This window comes from Melanerpes formicivorus, unplaced genomic scaffold (genome assembly GCF_026170545.1).
Source record: "Melanerpes formicivorus ecotype bairdi unplaced genomic scaffold, bMelFor1.0.p_v2 SCAF_2, whole genome shotgun sequence".
Taxonomy (NCBI): Eukaryota; Metazoa; Chordata; class Aves; order Piciformes; family Picidae; genus Melanerpes; species Melanerpes formicivorus.
Window position 1 is genome coordinate 21256730 of NW_027142354.1, and position 15123 is coordinate 21271852.

At 39.3% G+C, this 15123-nt stretch overlaps 1 protein-coding gene across 1 annotated transcript in view; it reads right to left on the bottom strand.

Annotated features, from left to right (window-relative positions):
- Positions 1-15123, bottom strand: part of PRKN (parkin RBR E3 ubiquitin protein ligase) — a 797047-nt gene that overhangs the window by 138739 nt on the left and 643185 nt on the right. The window contains exon 8 of the mRNA XM_068152890.1: positions 5105-5166. Within this exon, the coding sequence (XP_068008991.1) occupies positions 5105-5166 (62 nt within the window). The remainder of the gene's footprint in view (positions 1-5104; positions 5167-15123) is intronic.

Sequence of the window (15123 nt, forward strand, 5' to 3'; positions counted from 1 at the left end):
GTAGTGTTTAAGACTGAATTAAAGTGTTCTCTCTGCTGTCTCTGACACTGCCTTTTTGAGCCTGTTTCAGCATATATTTAACCTATTTTTGTAAGCATCTTGTACTATCACCACTCACAGAAGCATTTGCATATCCTTGCAGAGATAGCCAGCCAGCCAGGGCAAATGGCTCCTGGGGACTAACTGTTGTGCTATTTTTCAATAGCTCCCCAGATAGTAAACATGTAATCCCAATCCTGATTTCAGGTACCTATGAAGTGAAGGAGTTAGCTAGCAGGTTGGATTGTATTCATTATGTTAGGGGAATAAAGTGGATTATGGACAGTGAGATCAAATTGCAACAAAAAGCTCAATAGAGCTTCAGGTTTTGCTCTGTCCAGGAGACTCTTTGCTTTGTACAAATCATTGTGCACTGGGAGACTCTGTGAAAAGGAGGTCCAAAACAGAACAGTCAAAGCTGTTCTTGGAGACTTTTCTAGGTCAGATTCTCTGGCACCATCCCAAAGGGTCAAGTATCAAGTGGGGTAGCAATCTGTTGCTAAATGTATTTCTAGTGCACATCAAGCCAATTATTCTGGAAACTGGTTTTAACTGGTGAATTACGTATCTGCAATGCATACCAGGGAAGTTTGTACTCTCATATTTCACTACACAGACTATGATTATCTCTGTCCATAAAGCCTAAAAATTTCCATAAAGTTTAAAAATTATGTTGTTGCCACCAACTAAACCTTAATGACAGACTTTCCAGATAGAATGATTTTTTCACAATGTACACTACTGAGGGAATAGAAGACATTGTTTTAGAACTCTTTTTAGGAAATATTAGATTAACCGGCAACTCTTTATGCTTCAAGTTAGACCAAAAAACCCTTTTACATCAGCATTAGTTTTCTTCAGTGCATACATTTAGGAAAAAAACAGCCCAACAAACATTTTATTTGGATAGACAGACAGACATGTTTTTTGAGTGGTTTACAAGATGCTTAAAATACTTCTCTCTTAATGACATCAACAAAAATGATATTGGGTCAGTATTTACAGGAAACAAATACTTGAAGAACACAATGTAGAGACTGGGGTTTTGTATTAGGAACAGTTGCTTGATTTTTGTCTGACTGAAATTTGGTTCATAAAGGTAAGAGTCAATGAAACAAACTGAGACATTTTTCTCGTTGCTGCCTGGCATTTTGATTAAATATCTGGAGTGCTACAAAATTAACATGCCATATGTTTAGAGGATGATAACTTAGCTATCTACCAGGTCTAAAATATTATTGTAAATGGGCAATAATTATTAAATAGATGTGTTTTGAAAAAAGTTCTGGAGGTGTAGATCCTTGGCCTTATGCCACCTAAAATTCTTATCAATGACTTGGAAGAAAACCAAGAGCATAGAACATCAGTGACAAAGCTTGCAACCATTTGAAAAGATAAGTAACAAACATGGATGCTTAAGTTTGTGCTACAGGGTATCTGGACTGTTGGTAAACTGAGTTTAAACAAACAACTTTCTTTTCAACAGTCACACATAAAGTTATTTTTTCTAGGAGCAATTACTCACAACTGCAGAACAGGATTTCTGTCTGGGAAGCAATGTGAGAGATTGTAAGCTGAATCTAAGCTGTATCCAACCACATCCAAAAGCATTTAAGGCATCTCTTAGATGAATAAATAGAAATCTCTAAAATAGAAATCACATTACTTTTTGGGAAACCACTAGTTTAACTGGAACTTTAGAATTTAGAATTTAGAATAAACCAAACCAGGTTGGAAGAGACCTTCAAGATCATCACGTCCAACCCATCAACCAATCCAACCCACCCAAGCAACTAACCCATGGCATCAAGTACCCCATCAAGTCTCCTCCTGAACACCTCCAAACTCTCAAGTTCCAGAGGAAAAGTCCACTTTAAACTGAAAGTTTCCTTAAGCCTGTCTGAAGCATATTTAGCTGATAGTCTGACAAACAGACTCCCTTTTTGCTATATAAACAGTATTTTTGGTCCTGCTTCTGGGGTATGGTGTCTTTTTCTGAGTTGCATTCATAGGTTGAAGCAATGTTTTTATGATAATCATCACTTAGTGCCTTGTGAGAGGACAAAGGGAGTTGGAAACATAAAGGATCTTGCCACTGAGGAATGGAAGATACACAGTGTAAGGAGCATACTGGTGCTGGTAGAGTGATAGAAAGAAAAGAGGCTGGGAATTTTTTATCTTTCAGTCCTGAGAGACTAATAGGATCTAATATCTGCAAGTGATTTGTAAACAAAGAATAGATGCTTTTCTAGGCAATATACTCCAGTTCAAACAAGAATTAATCCAAGAAAGTAATGTCATGTGTATTCTAAAGGAGATCAGAACAGATTATCCCAATAGTCCATTCTGCTTTTATAATCTGGCCTTAAATACATAAGCATTTTAAAAATAAATCAAGATTGGACATGAAGCAGTAACATGCTCCTATTATTCTTTGACCTGCTAGTAGTGGAAGAAAATCTATGTTGGTTGATAATACCAGGATTGTAAGGTGTCTAAATAAAGCAGTGTTAGAATTATATATATTTTTTCTATCTAGCATGCATAGCAGCAAATAAGTATTTTTTTTAAAGCAAATATGTAGCAAAATAAATATAAGAAATAAATAAATATAAGAAATAATTAGATAGCCATGTGACTAAGGACTTTGACTGAAATCCCTTTCTTTCTTAATTTAGATGTATTGTAAGTTTTTTCCCCCCTTGTTTTGGCAGCAGCTTCTCCCTCATTGTCAAAGTGTGTGCTAACTTCATGCAAAAGCTACTATGGTCATCACTAGACTCATGATAATGCTTTTGTAGGGACAGAGTATAATTGCAATATTTTTTATACTTATACTCAATTGTGGCAATGTTCACTACTTGGAAAGACTGTTGTTAGACCGCAGTGATAACCACTATATGCAAATAACCTGTTAGTGCAGCCAGTTTCAGAGAGGCAAATGTTTCTAGGTCAGATCCATTCTGCAAAGCAAATCTCCTAATGCATGATGACAAAAATTTCTCATCTGTTTAGGTATATTTCATACAAAGAGGAGCAATTTTATTGTGAAAGTCCAAAAGAACAGAAAAAAAATTACTTTGTTGCAAAATTACTGCATTTATTTGCTTAGTCAGCCTTTCCTCACTAAACACTTCTACTTTCTTCAAGACTTTCTTATTTTTGGACAGAAATTAATTATCTTTCTTTTGTTGTTCCTTGTGGCTTACATCATTCCATTTCTGAAGTTTGTAGGACCACATAATTTAATGCTGTCTTAGTGCAAAGGTGTAAGGGTAGGAGAATAGAAAAAAAAGAAATATGATTACATAAATGATCTAAAGTCTGGAATTTCCTAATGTCTAAATTCTTCACTCACACCCTTAACTCTTTTAGCATTCATTTTTCTATCTATCACTTCCTTTTCTAAAAAAGCAAACAGAAGGAAAAAAAAATGAAAGGTCATTAATTAAATTATGTCACTCTTTCAGTGATTATTAGCAAGACTTAGATCTACAACACCATCCTCAAAGCTCTGCCATTGGAGTTATCAAAGTCTGGTTTTAGCCCTCTCCATCATATTCAGTCTCTTGGTTTAGCTGTTCCTTACTTTTTCTTCATCTGTTCTTTTGTCCCACTCCTACTCTGCTTAGCCTCACCTCCTCAAGCAGTTCATCAAGTGCAGATCTTCCTTTATTTACCAGTCTCTTTAGCAAATCTCCTTATTTGGTTGTTCCCTTCCAGTCTGTATTCTCCACTCCTTGTCAGACCCTTATCACTACCATTCTGATTTCTACTCCTACCCTCTTTCACCAGCCAGACCCATCTCTCCAGTGCTGTGAACCTTTATCTCGCTCTGCCCTCCATTTGCCAGCTAGCTCTAATCAGTCTCTTGGGTTCATCTACCCTAGTAATAATTTCTTTTATGTCCTCTTCCCAAGTCCTAAATCTTAACAGATTTCTGCTTCTGGCACCTCCTTTGGCCCAGGTGCTTTTGTATTTTTTTTTTTTTTTTTTTCTCTCCATTCCTGTCAAACAAACCCTCCTACATTTCCCCTTCATGCTGTCTTCTTGCTGATTAAAAGATGAGTCCCTGGCTTTTGACTTTCTATAACAACTGAAATGAAGAGGCTGGTGGAAGAAAAATGGAATTCTAGAAATTGTACCAGCAGGAGTAACTGTAATTAAAAAAGAGAGTGTGACAGGGAAAGGAGGAGCAAGAGAGTATTCTTGGCAACATAATCTGATCTAAAAAACTAAGTGAGCAGCCTTTGAATTAGCATTTCAGGAGCTTCTCCTACCTCTGTCACAGCCCTCATGTTATCTCATACAAATCCCTTGGTGCCAGATTCATTAAAGACACAGATATTCTCATGTACAACATGTTTAGTGCTGAGCTTTACAGGTCCTTGGTCCCCAGTACCTGCAACTCTGTGTCATGCAGTTAGGCGTTATAACCATTACATTATGAGAGATACTTCAAAGCAACTTCAATTTCAGAAACATTAAGGGTTGGAAAATTCATGTCGTCTCTCGAAATTCTAAGCCATTTTCTCAGTATCTCTGGACATTAATTTAATTATTGATAAAATAGTAACTATGGCCATTTTGTGAGTGTTGTCAAGCATACTTCACTTATGCTTTCCTAAGATCCCGCTACAGAAATAGTTTCTGAGTGCAAAACAAAGCTATAATTATGAATGAGAAACACACTTTGAAAAGATTATAAGAGGCTACTAAAAGAGATGGCTAACATCATAGATATCTGTAAGTATCAGTTCCTTGTCAAATTGTTTGTCTTATCTTCTGTTTTAGAGAGCCTGTTTGCTGCTGCAGTTGAAAACTGAAAAGCTCTGCCAGATACCAGATGTACCAATTAATAACCTGTCAAGACTGATGGATAGAATGCAAAAAAAGAATAAAAATTAAAAATCTCACATGTATCTCCTGTGTGTTTTTTCCCCCCTATATTTCAGGTCACTGGGGGTCATGAGATACACTCTGCCTCCCTGGAGAGAGACAAAACTGTCTCATTAGTGTCTATCTTTCTTGACATTAGGACACTGCCTTTGAGATACTAACTTACCTGTTCTTCTCCTAGAATTCTGAAGTGATGAAGCTCTTTAATCAAGGAATCTGGACAACCAGCTGTTGGAAAGAAACAAAAATAGGCATTTTTGAGCTTCCTGTCAGTGCAATTTAAAGATAAATGCAGAGAGGATATAATATACAGATTACATTAGATAAAGAAGATTAGAAAGATTAGCCATCGCTATACAAGCACAAGAATGCTGAAAACCATCTATCAAATAATCCTTCCACGTTTCCAAGCATGCTACCAAGAACACTTAGAAAGGTTATATTCTGAATATTTTAGCCCTTTTCCCAAAGGAGTGCAAACAAAGGCAAGATGAAAAGGGCAGCACTGTCTGCCAGATGCCGCCAGCCCCTTAGTGTAAGCCAAAGAAGCCTGTTGAAAAAGGATCTCATATCAAATCCTTGAAGCTGCCCAATGCTGAATTCTGATTCACACAGCAGATTTGGACTCATTTCTAAGCATAATACAGGATTTCCCTGATTCTCTAAAGGATTTCATAGACCTCACAGATCACTTTAATTTTGGCTGTCACAAATATAACCCGTTTCACAAATATGTAGTTGTCATCCACAGGTGTAATACATAAAGCAGGGAGAGGTGTGATTTATCAGAACTTTGCAATCAGGATTAATGTTCAGTCACTACAGACTTTCACATCTTTACCAGCCCATAAAAAAGACTTTGTCTTGGTAGATGCCATGCATTTTGTGGAGATCTATTCAGACCGTGATTACCTTCCTGCTGATGAAATCTATGGCTGCTACTCACTTTTGTACACTATGGGACTAATTTCTGGCAAGGGATAAAAGTGCAGCCTGTGAGAGCAGTTTGGGCTTTATTCATAGAATCATAGAATCATCCAGGCCAGAAAGGACCTCCAAGATCATCAAGTCCAGCCACTTTGCCCACTCCACCATAAATTGAAGTATCTGTGCATAACAGAAAAAAAATCTTTAAAAGGAATTAAAGCATGGTTCTCATCAGAACATTGGAATAACTATGATTTTAATCAACCTGCTTTTCTGCTGATGCAACCACAAATAGTTATCTCTCACTCTTAATGGATAATAATAAAAGGATGTAAATGATTTTGAGGGCATTTGTCCAAAAATCTCCATCAGCATTATGGATTCACTCAAAGCTAATGAGGCATGGCCTACATTCACAACTTCAGTTGGCAGAGCTATCTTAGGACACAAAAAAAAGCTTTCATACTTGCAAGAAATATAACTAAATTGGGCAAAACACTACTATAGGCATAATTTAATGAGTATAAATCTAATGGTATAAATGTTTCTACTTAGGAAACTGATTTACATAATATTCAAATCAGCTTCCTGCTGGTAAATGTTTTATCTCCATTCTGAGGCATTTTAGGTAGTGAGTGTACCAACAACACAACTTAATCAGCCAACCTTTTTAAAGGTAGCCAAGGTTTAAGCTAACAGTAAGAATGATTTATTAAAGCCTTGTCTGTTATTAAAGATTACTTTTTCTTCCTATTTAATAAAAACTATGATATTCTTATAGGCTTCTTACCATCCACCTCTTGCCTCCTCTCACACCCAAAGATATTCATATATTGGAATGTGTGAGATTTAGTTCTGATGGATTATTTCTTAATGGGCTTTTATTCACCTCAACTTCTAGGACCACAAATCTCTGTATTACCTTTCATGTTCTCTCCTCATTTTCCCCAAGCTTAGGCTGTTTATTCTATTTCTTGTTCTTAATGCACTTAAAGTTATCCTTACTAATTCTGTCACAGAATCACTTCTATGCAGCTTTTTTCTATCCATGGGATTGACAACTCCATTTTCCAGTTCATCCCAACACCTGAATGTATCAACTCTGTCTCACTAACTTCTTGACCTGAGGCTTTATTTATAGTCCAGAGCTGTTTATTTCCCTGTGTTTCAAATCAAAATTCAACTGCATAAAACTCGGTTCTTCTCTCTTACCCTCAGTACCTTATGTAATTATTATTTTTATTTCTGTATCTCATTTTCCCTGAAAATATCTTGCTACAGGGATTTCTATGTGTAGAGGATAATTATGATTTCATGTAACACTGTGTGTCATTCTTTGATAGATGTTAGTTTTGTGACACCAACTAAACTGCTTTCTGCTTGTCTCTGTTTTCACAGTCTTTACAGCTTCTTCTTCAGCCAATCATTTCTTTTTCCCTCTCATCCTTTCCAATTATTATTCACTAAACCCCTTAAGATTGAAAATTTACATTTTTCTTGTCTAGCAAGAACTTTTTGTCTTTCCATTCTCCTTGAAATTGTATTTCCTGAATGCCTATTTATCCCAGAAATCCATCCCATTCTGCCCTCATGCATAATTTCTATAATGTCCCTTATGTGAACTATTTGCATGCATCCTATCCTCTCTTTCTTCCATGTTAGAGAATGTATCCACTTTGGAACCAAGGATCTTTGCAAAAACAAAACTGTACAAGTGCAAAGAGATATATATAAAAACAGGTCTATGTTTAAGCATTACTCGTTGTCCACTACTGCATTCTCTTCCCAAAACATTCCTTTGTATAGTTTATTTTTCAGACTTGTTCAATCTGTTTTCAGTCTTTTCAGAGCCCAGACTTTCAGTGGATCTTGAAAGCTGATTATACAATGATCCTGAAGTTATCAGCAAAGTTTGAGAGCGAGCTTACAAACCATGCCACTGTCAGCACAATGTTTTCCAGCAAGGAGTTCAGAAATGTCAAATGCATACAATACTGAATGGTATTGACACGCATCAACAGTCTGTTGGCTGTAAGAGGTGCTTTCAGATTTCCCATTGCAGAAGCAGATTTAAAAGTACCTATTTTGATGAAAAGTATTAAGAACCATTTTTCTTCTCACCCACCCATATATCCATCAACATATTCATCTATATGCAAACACACATGGCAACTTGAAAATAATTACAAGTTAAGCCCAGCATTCAATGGTTTCTCTGGCAAACTGTGCACACCAAAGATTAAAAGCAAAATGTATTTTCTAGGTCTCTGATGTGCAGGTAGCATGTCCCACATGAAATAAATAATCTGCACTTTACTAATTTCTGCTATTTTATGTAGAATGTTTTGAGAATTATTTTTTATGCCCTCTGTAGTAGGGAAACCCTTATAATCAATGGTCTGAACAATTACTGAAACTTTCCCTTTTTCTCTTCCCAGTTATTGCTTGAAAATGTACAGGCATACATGACTTTTCCACAGACACAAACTGAACTATGGGAAGATTAAATAAATCACTCTATAACAATTACACATAAGAACGTTAAAAGGAAATGATGCAAGAGCATGGACAATTGCCTTTAATCAGAAGCCAAAAGTGAGGATTGACAGCATCTACAGACTGACTGAATGGCAGCTAAATTGTTTATCCGTTTCCTGTTCCAATTCACATTCAAACCTCTGTGTTTCTTATGTTCTTGGCTACAAAGACTGTTACAGGTATTGCTAAGTGTGAAGGCAGAAGATGTAAGAAATACAAAATTAATGCAAATTTTTAGTATTTTTATGCTACTTTTTCTTTCTCCATTAGCCTCAGAACAACAAAACCCATGAAACAACTGGGATGTCTTGGGATGAGCCTAAGCCCAAACAGGAGACTAAGTCATGAAGGGATGATACCCCATTCAAAGGATTAGCAGTTTTATAAACTCACCACAAGAAATTTCTTTGCTTCTATGTAAGCATTTATTACTTAAATCAAATTTAAGAGTATTATTTGGTTCTAAATGTTCCATCACACCCTGATTACTTGTTTGAATAATTCTGTTGCTCGATTCTTATATTACTTTACTATTTAACTCCAAATACTGTACTTATGAATGAAAGGTACACTTAATGTTACAGATGTTTGCAGCTGTAAATTTACAATTTATTTTGTTGCATGCTCTTTATAAAATATAAATATAGTTTAAATCTGTTTTACAAGTATATGTATCTCCAGGAGTAGAATAAAGCAGTAAAATTTAGGAAGGACAGTTTAATATCCTAACATCATAAATCCCCTGATTTCAACTAGCCTGAATACACATTTTCAGCTACACTTGTAATTAAACTATGAATCTAAATAGTGTTAATTAATTATCCAAGTCTTCACACATTTTTACTCAGCATAAGCTTCTGGGGTTTTTTATTGTGGTTTTTTTTAAATTATCACTTTGTATGATTTAGTTTCTCTAGTGAGAATGTAAAGGCCAAATTAAATTAACCCTTTCTATTGCTTAAATCAATAAAACGAAAGCAGAAAAAAAAGACTGCTGTTTAACAAATACAGCTGACTGAGAACCAGTGCAAGTGCCAGGACCCTGATGGCATCACTAGCCCTGACTGTCCCTGCCTGGCTCCTTGCATCTTACACATGCCCATGGACTCCACTCAGCCCCTACAGCCATCAGCCCCTGTCCCATCAATGCCATATAGGGGCCAATCCCCAGCTCCCCAGAGCTCTGCTCAGTCATGGGACCCACCCAGCCACGTGTCCACCCATGGGCTCATATTCAGGTCTGGCCTTGGCCTTTCCCTATCCCCAGGTAAGTGCCAATGTCCTGGGCTGTGGCTGTCCTGGTGTCCCAGGCTGCTCTGCTCCTGCCTCGGGAATAAGACAGACCTTGGCTGAATTTTAGCTTTGGAGAGTCATAGAAAATCATAGAACACCTTCATCAACTACAGTTACAAGCAGATTTATCTATACCATAGGATTGTGTGCTACATCTTCTACCATACATTTGTAGAATTATTTCCTGCTTTGCATTTTATAATTCATATTTCCCCAAATGTACAGTTGGATGAGATTCAGTTCACTGAATTTAAACATCTAAATATTGGCTGTATGTGTCTAATATATTCATTCTGTGCTTCCTTTTAATCAATAGAAGGAAATACAGACCTTCACAGGGTAATTCCTGTTGTCTGAGACAGGTCAAAAAAAGGTATCCAATTATCTCCATTAATTGAGGAGTCTAAAGCAACTAGGTAAAATTTACACAAGTAACTTTTAGACTTTTAAGGTTAGATAAGTTTCATTTCACCTAACAGATGCAATCCCAATCGCTTCTGCACAAGTTTAACTGAGTATGTAAATTTTCCCATCATATTGAGCTCTGTGCAAACTGAGCATTTGCATTATGAACACAGTGTAACCTCCATTTGTTGCACTTAAAATTTGTGCCTGCATCAACAATTGTTAATTCCGAAAAGCACATACCCTTTTGTGAGCTCTGAACACAAGCATGTAAGCAGTGTCCTTCAAAGGGTATCTTTCCACAGTGCTAATTGATAAACTGAGCTTGCTACTGAAAGATTTCAAATATAGAACTACTTCGTGCTTAGAAAAATTAATGTGTGTGTCTTTCCCACCCCCCCCCCCCGATTGCTCCATGTAGAATCATATTTGACTTGAGTATATGTAAGAAAAATGGTCCACCCCAATGCTAAATACAGCACTCTAATGGTGGTGCTTGTGATATAGCAATGGTTATGTATATATAGGGAAGCATATGCTGCCCTGCTGTATGTCCATAGCAATGAATTGTGGCAAGGGAAGCCTGCAGCTCAGAGGTATCCATCCAGAGCACAGCCAGGCTCTAGCTACAGTGGGACAACGGGACAGTGACTGGGACTCCACACAGAAGCTGCAAGTACTCAGCAGAGCCCAGTCTGGCTCATGCTATTGTGCAAACATGACAGGATGCATGATAGGAAGAGCACAGCCCTGCACTGTGTGACAGCCATGGGAATGGTAGTGAGAATGTAGAGAGAAGAGTGAGTCAGGCTAGACCTTCACATAAAACTTCACAGGTTTGTAATCCTGTAATTAGAATAGAATAGAACAGAATAAAATAGACCAGGTTGGAAGAGACCTTCAAGATCATCACGTCCAACTCTTCAACCTATCCAACCCACCTAAACAACTAACCTATGGCACCAAACACCCCATCAAGTCTCCTCCTGAAAACCTCCAATGATGGCGACTCCACCACCTCCCCAGGCAGCCCATTCCAATGGGCAATCACTTTCTCTGTGTAAAACTTTTTCCTAACATCCAACCTAAACCTCCCCTGGTGCAGCCTGAAACTGTGTCCTCTTGTTCTGGTGCTGGCTGCCTGGGAGAAGAGACCAACATCTGCCTGTCTACAACCTCCCTTCAGGTAGTTGTAGAAAGTGATAAGGTCACCCCTGAGTCTCCTCTTCTCCAGGCTAACCAATCCCAGCTCCCTCAGTCTCTCCTCATAGGGCTTGTGTTCCAAACCCCTCACCAACTTCGTTGCCCTTCTCTGGACTCATTCCAGCAAGTCAACATCCTTCCTAAACTGAGGGGCCCAGAACTGGACACAGTACTTTCAACCTGTCCAACTAATTGGAATATTTCTGTGAAAATACACCTTTCTGATGTCTGTGCCTCTTGCAGTGTAAAGCAATCCTGTGCTGGTGACAGTGTGGTCACTCTTATGGGAGCTGACAATGAGTTGTAAATATGAAGTGACTTCACTGTGCTTGTGTTAACTAAATGTTTTGATGTTTTGTGTGACCTTTTCTAATTTTTGAGGTTATGTGAGCAAGAACAAAGACAAAATTAAGAAGAGTGTCTGGAATGCATATAATTTTTACAGAAAAGAGAAAAAGATACGAAAAATATCAGCTACATTATTTACATAACATAAGCACATAAATAAGTGGCACATCTCCCTTGTAAGGAAAGGCTGAGTGAGCTGGGTTTCTATAGCTTGGAAGAGACCATGGGGTGACCTTATTAATGTTTATAAATATGTTGGGAGCACAGAGTCAGGCTCTTCTCAGTGATAACCAATGATAGGAGAAAGAGCAAGGGGTGCAAGCTGAAGCATAGGAGGTTCCATGTGAACATGTGGCCTCTAGCCCCACTCCTGATGTTATGGAAGACAATGCCAGTGACGGGGAGGAAGAACTGCCCATTGTAAGTGCAGATCAGGTTCATGATCACCTGAAGAACCTGAAAGTGTTCAAGTCCATGGGACCCGACGGGATACACCCACGGGTACTGAGAGAACTGGCAGATGAGGTTGCTAAACCCCTCTCTATTATATTTCAAAAGTCATGGCAGTCTGGGGAAGTCCCCACAGACTGGAAAAGGGGAAACATTGCCCCCATCTTCAAAAAGGGTAAGAAGGAGGAACCAGGGAACTACAGGCCAGTCAGTCTCACCTCTGTGCCTGGAAAGATCATGGAGCAGATCCTCCTGGAGTCACTACTGGCTCAGAAGAATAGTGAAGAGGTGATTGGGAACAGTCAGCATGGCTTTGCCAAGGGCAAATCCTGCCTGACCAACCTGGTGGCCTTCTATAGGCAGGTGACAAAATTAATAGACAAGGGGCGAGCAACTGATGTCATTTACCTGGACCTGAGCAAAGCCTTCGACACTGTCCCGCACCACATCCTGGTCTCCAAACTGGTGACACATGGGTTTGATGGGTGGACCACTAGATGGATAAGGAACTGGCTTGATGGCCGCACCCAAAGAGTGGCTGTCAATGGCTCCATGTCCCAGTGGAGGCCAGGGACAAGCGGAGTCCCTCAGGGATCAGTCCTGGGACCTGTCTTGTTCAACATCTTTGTGGGTGACATGGACAGTGGCATTGAGTGCACCCTCAGCAAGTTTGCTGATGACACCAAGCTGTGTGGTGCAGCAGACACGCTGGAGGGAAGGGAGGCCATCCAGAGGGACCTTGACAGGCTGGAGAGGTGGGCACAAGCCAACCTCATGAAGTTCAATAAGAACAAGTGCAGGGTCCTGCATCTGGGTCGAGGCAATCTCAGGCACAAATACAGGCTGGGCAGTAACTGGCTGGAAGGCAGACCTGAGGAGAGAGACTTGGGGGTGCTGGTGGACAAGAAGCTCAACATGAGCTCTCAATGTGCACTTGCAGCCCGCAAAGCCAATCAGATCCTGGGCTGCATCAGGAGAAGTGTGGCTAGCAGGTCGAGGGAGGTGATCCTCCCCCTCTACTCAGCCCTGGTGAGACCCCACCTGGAGTACCGTGTCCAGTTCTGGAGCCCCTATTACAAGAGGGATCTGGAGGTGCTGGAACGTGTCCAGAGAAGGGCCACAAGGATGATCAGAGGGCTGGAGCACCTCTCCTATGAGGACAGACTGAAGGAGTTGGGGCTGTTCAGTCTGCAGAAGAGAAGGCTCCGAGGTGACCTCATTGTGGCCTTCCAGTATCGGAAGGGGGCCTACGGGAAGGGTGGGGAAGGACTTCTCAAGATCTCAGGTAGTGATAGGACTAGGAGGAATGGAATGAAGCTGGAGGTGGGGAGATTCAGGCTAGATGTGAGGAGGAGGTTCTTCACCATGAGAGTGGTGAAGTCCTGGAATGTGTTGTCCAGGAAGGTGGTTGAGGCCCCATCCCTGGAGGTGTTTAAGACCAGGCTGGATGAGGCTCTGGCCAGGCTGATCTAGTGTGGGGTGTCCCTGCCCATGGCAGGGGGGTTGGAACTAGATGATCCTTGTGGTCCCTTCCAACCCTGAATGATACTATGATAATGAAAAAATTTTTCACTGTGATGATGACAGAACACTAGAACAGGCTGCCCAAGAAAGGTTGTGGAGTCTCCCCTGGAAGAATTCAAAATCCACCTGGATTCCTTCCTGTGTGACCTACATCCTGCTCTGGCAGGGGCCTGGACTAGATGAGCTTTCAAGGTCCCTTCCAATCCCTAACATTCAGTGATTCTGTGATAAGCCTGTCTTAGAATACTGCCTGCACTTGTGCATTGTGAAATATGTAGAAATGTTTTCTCACAGATCCCACAGAAGGGATAACACAACCAATTTCACAACTACTTTACAACTTTTGTGTGTAACATTTTTGCAACGAGTAAATGATTAAGGGTTGTTTTTTTCCCCTTTGTTCTTATCTTGAAAATGTTCTAATATAAACTAAATTAACACTTCATTAATTGTAGATATACACTGTGCTTACAGACATCTTCTTTCATACAAGAAAATTTCATTTTTAAAGAAGGATGATAAAAATGTTCTGAGAATAATCTGTCATCTAAAGCCTTACATACGCAGGTCTTAAAATGCATGGGATTCACACGGGCATACAATTTTACCTGGAAGATTAATTACTGCTAACCACTATTAATCATAAATCACAGAAGACTCTCATGTAATCAGTTTGTAATCACTAGGTTTACCTATTGATCTATTATTAACAAAAGACCTTATTTATTTACCTACTGAATTCTCCATGGTGATCATGCATTTGAGAGACATTTGCAAACTGAAATTCTCTGACCCATTAACTCATACTTTGGCTTCCAATACCTATTTTTGATGAGCTACTCTGACTGAGATAGGTTAAATCTTGGAACATTTTTCCCTGAGAAAGAAAACTAAATGGCTTTTTGTTATACAAATGCGTGTTGATTATTCCCTTGCCTTACCTATAGGTATCAGAACTTTTCTCACCAAGCATAATATAACTTAGCTATAGACCAAAATGCTGCAAGCAGCATTCAGCCTGTTGGACATATTAAAAAAAACTTAAAATTGGTGTAAGAAATGCTGCATCCAGTAAACCCAAGAATGTTAAATAAAAAAAAATTGCATGGACTACTTGTACTCTTGGTAACATCAGTTTACAGATGATATTTTTCTGTGGAGTAATCTAGAAAAGTAGGTATCAAGGGAACACAAATATATGCCTAAAAGGAGACATATTAGAGTGTCAGTGGGTGTCAGGAGGAAGGGATCAGCCTTGTTTTCAGTGGTGCCCACAGACAGGACAAGGAGTAAGAGGTGCTAAAATGGACATAAGAAGTTCCATCTAAACATGAGGAGGAACTTTTTTTATTTAAGGGTGATGGAGCACTGGAATAGGTTTCCCAGAGAGGTGGTGAAATCTCCATCTCTGGAGACACTCAAAATCTGCCTGCATGTATGTCATGGGTTGAGATGAATCTGCTGATATGTATTCAATACCATGCTGACATCATGCCA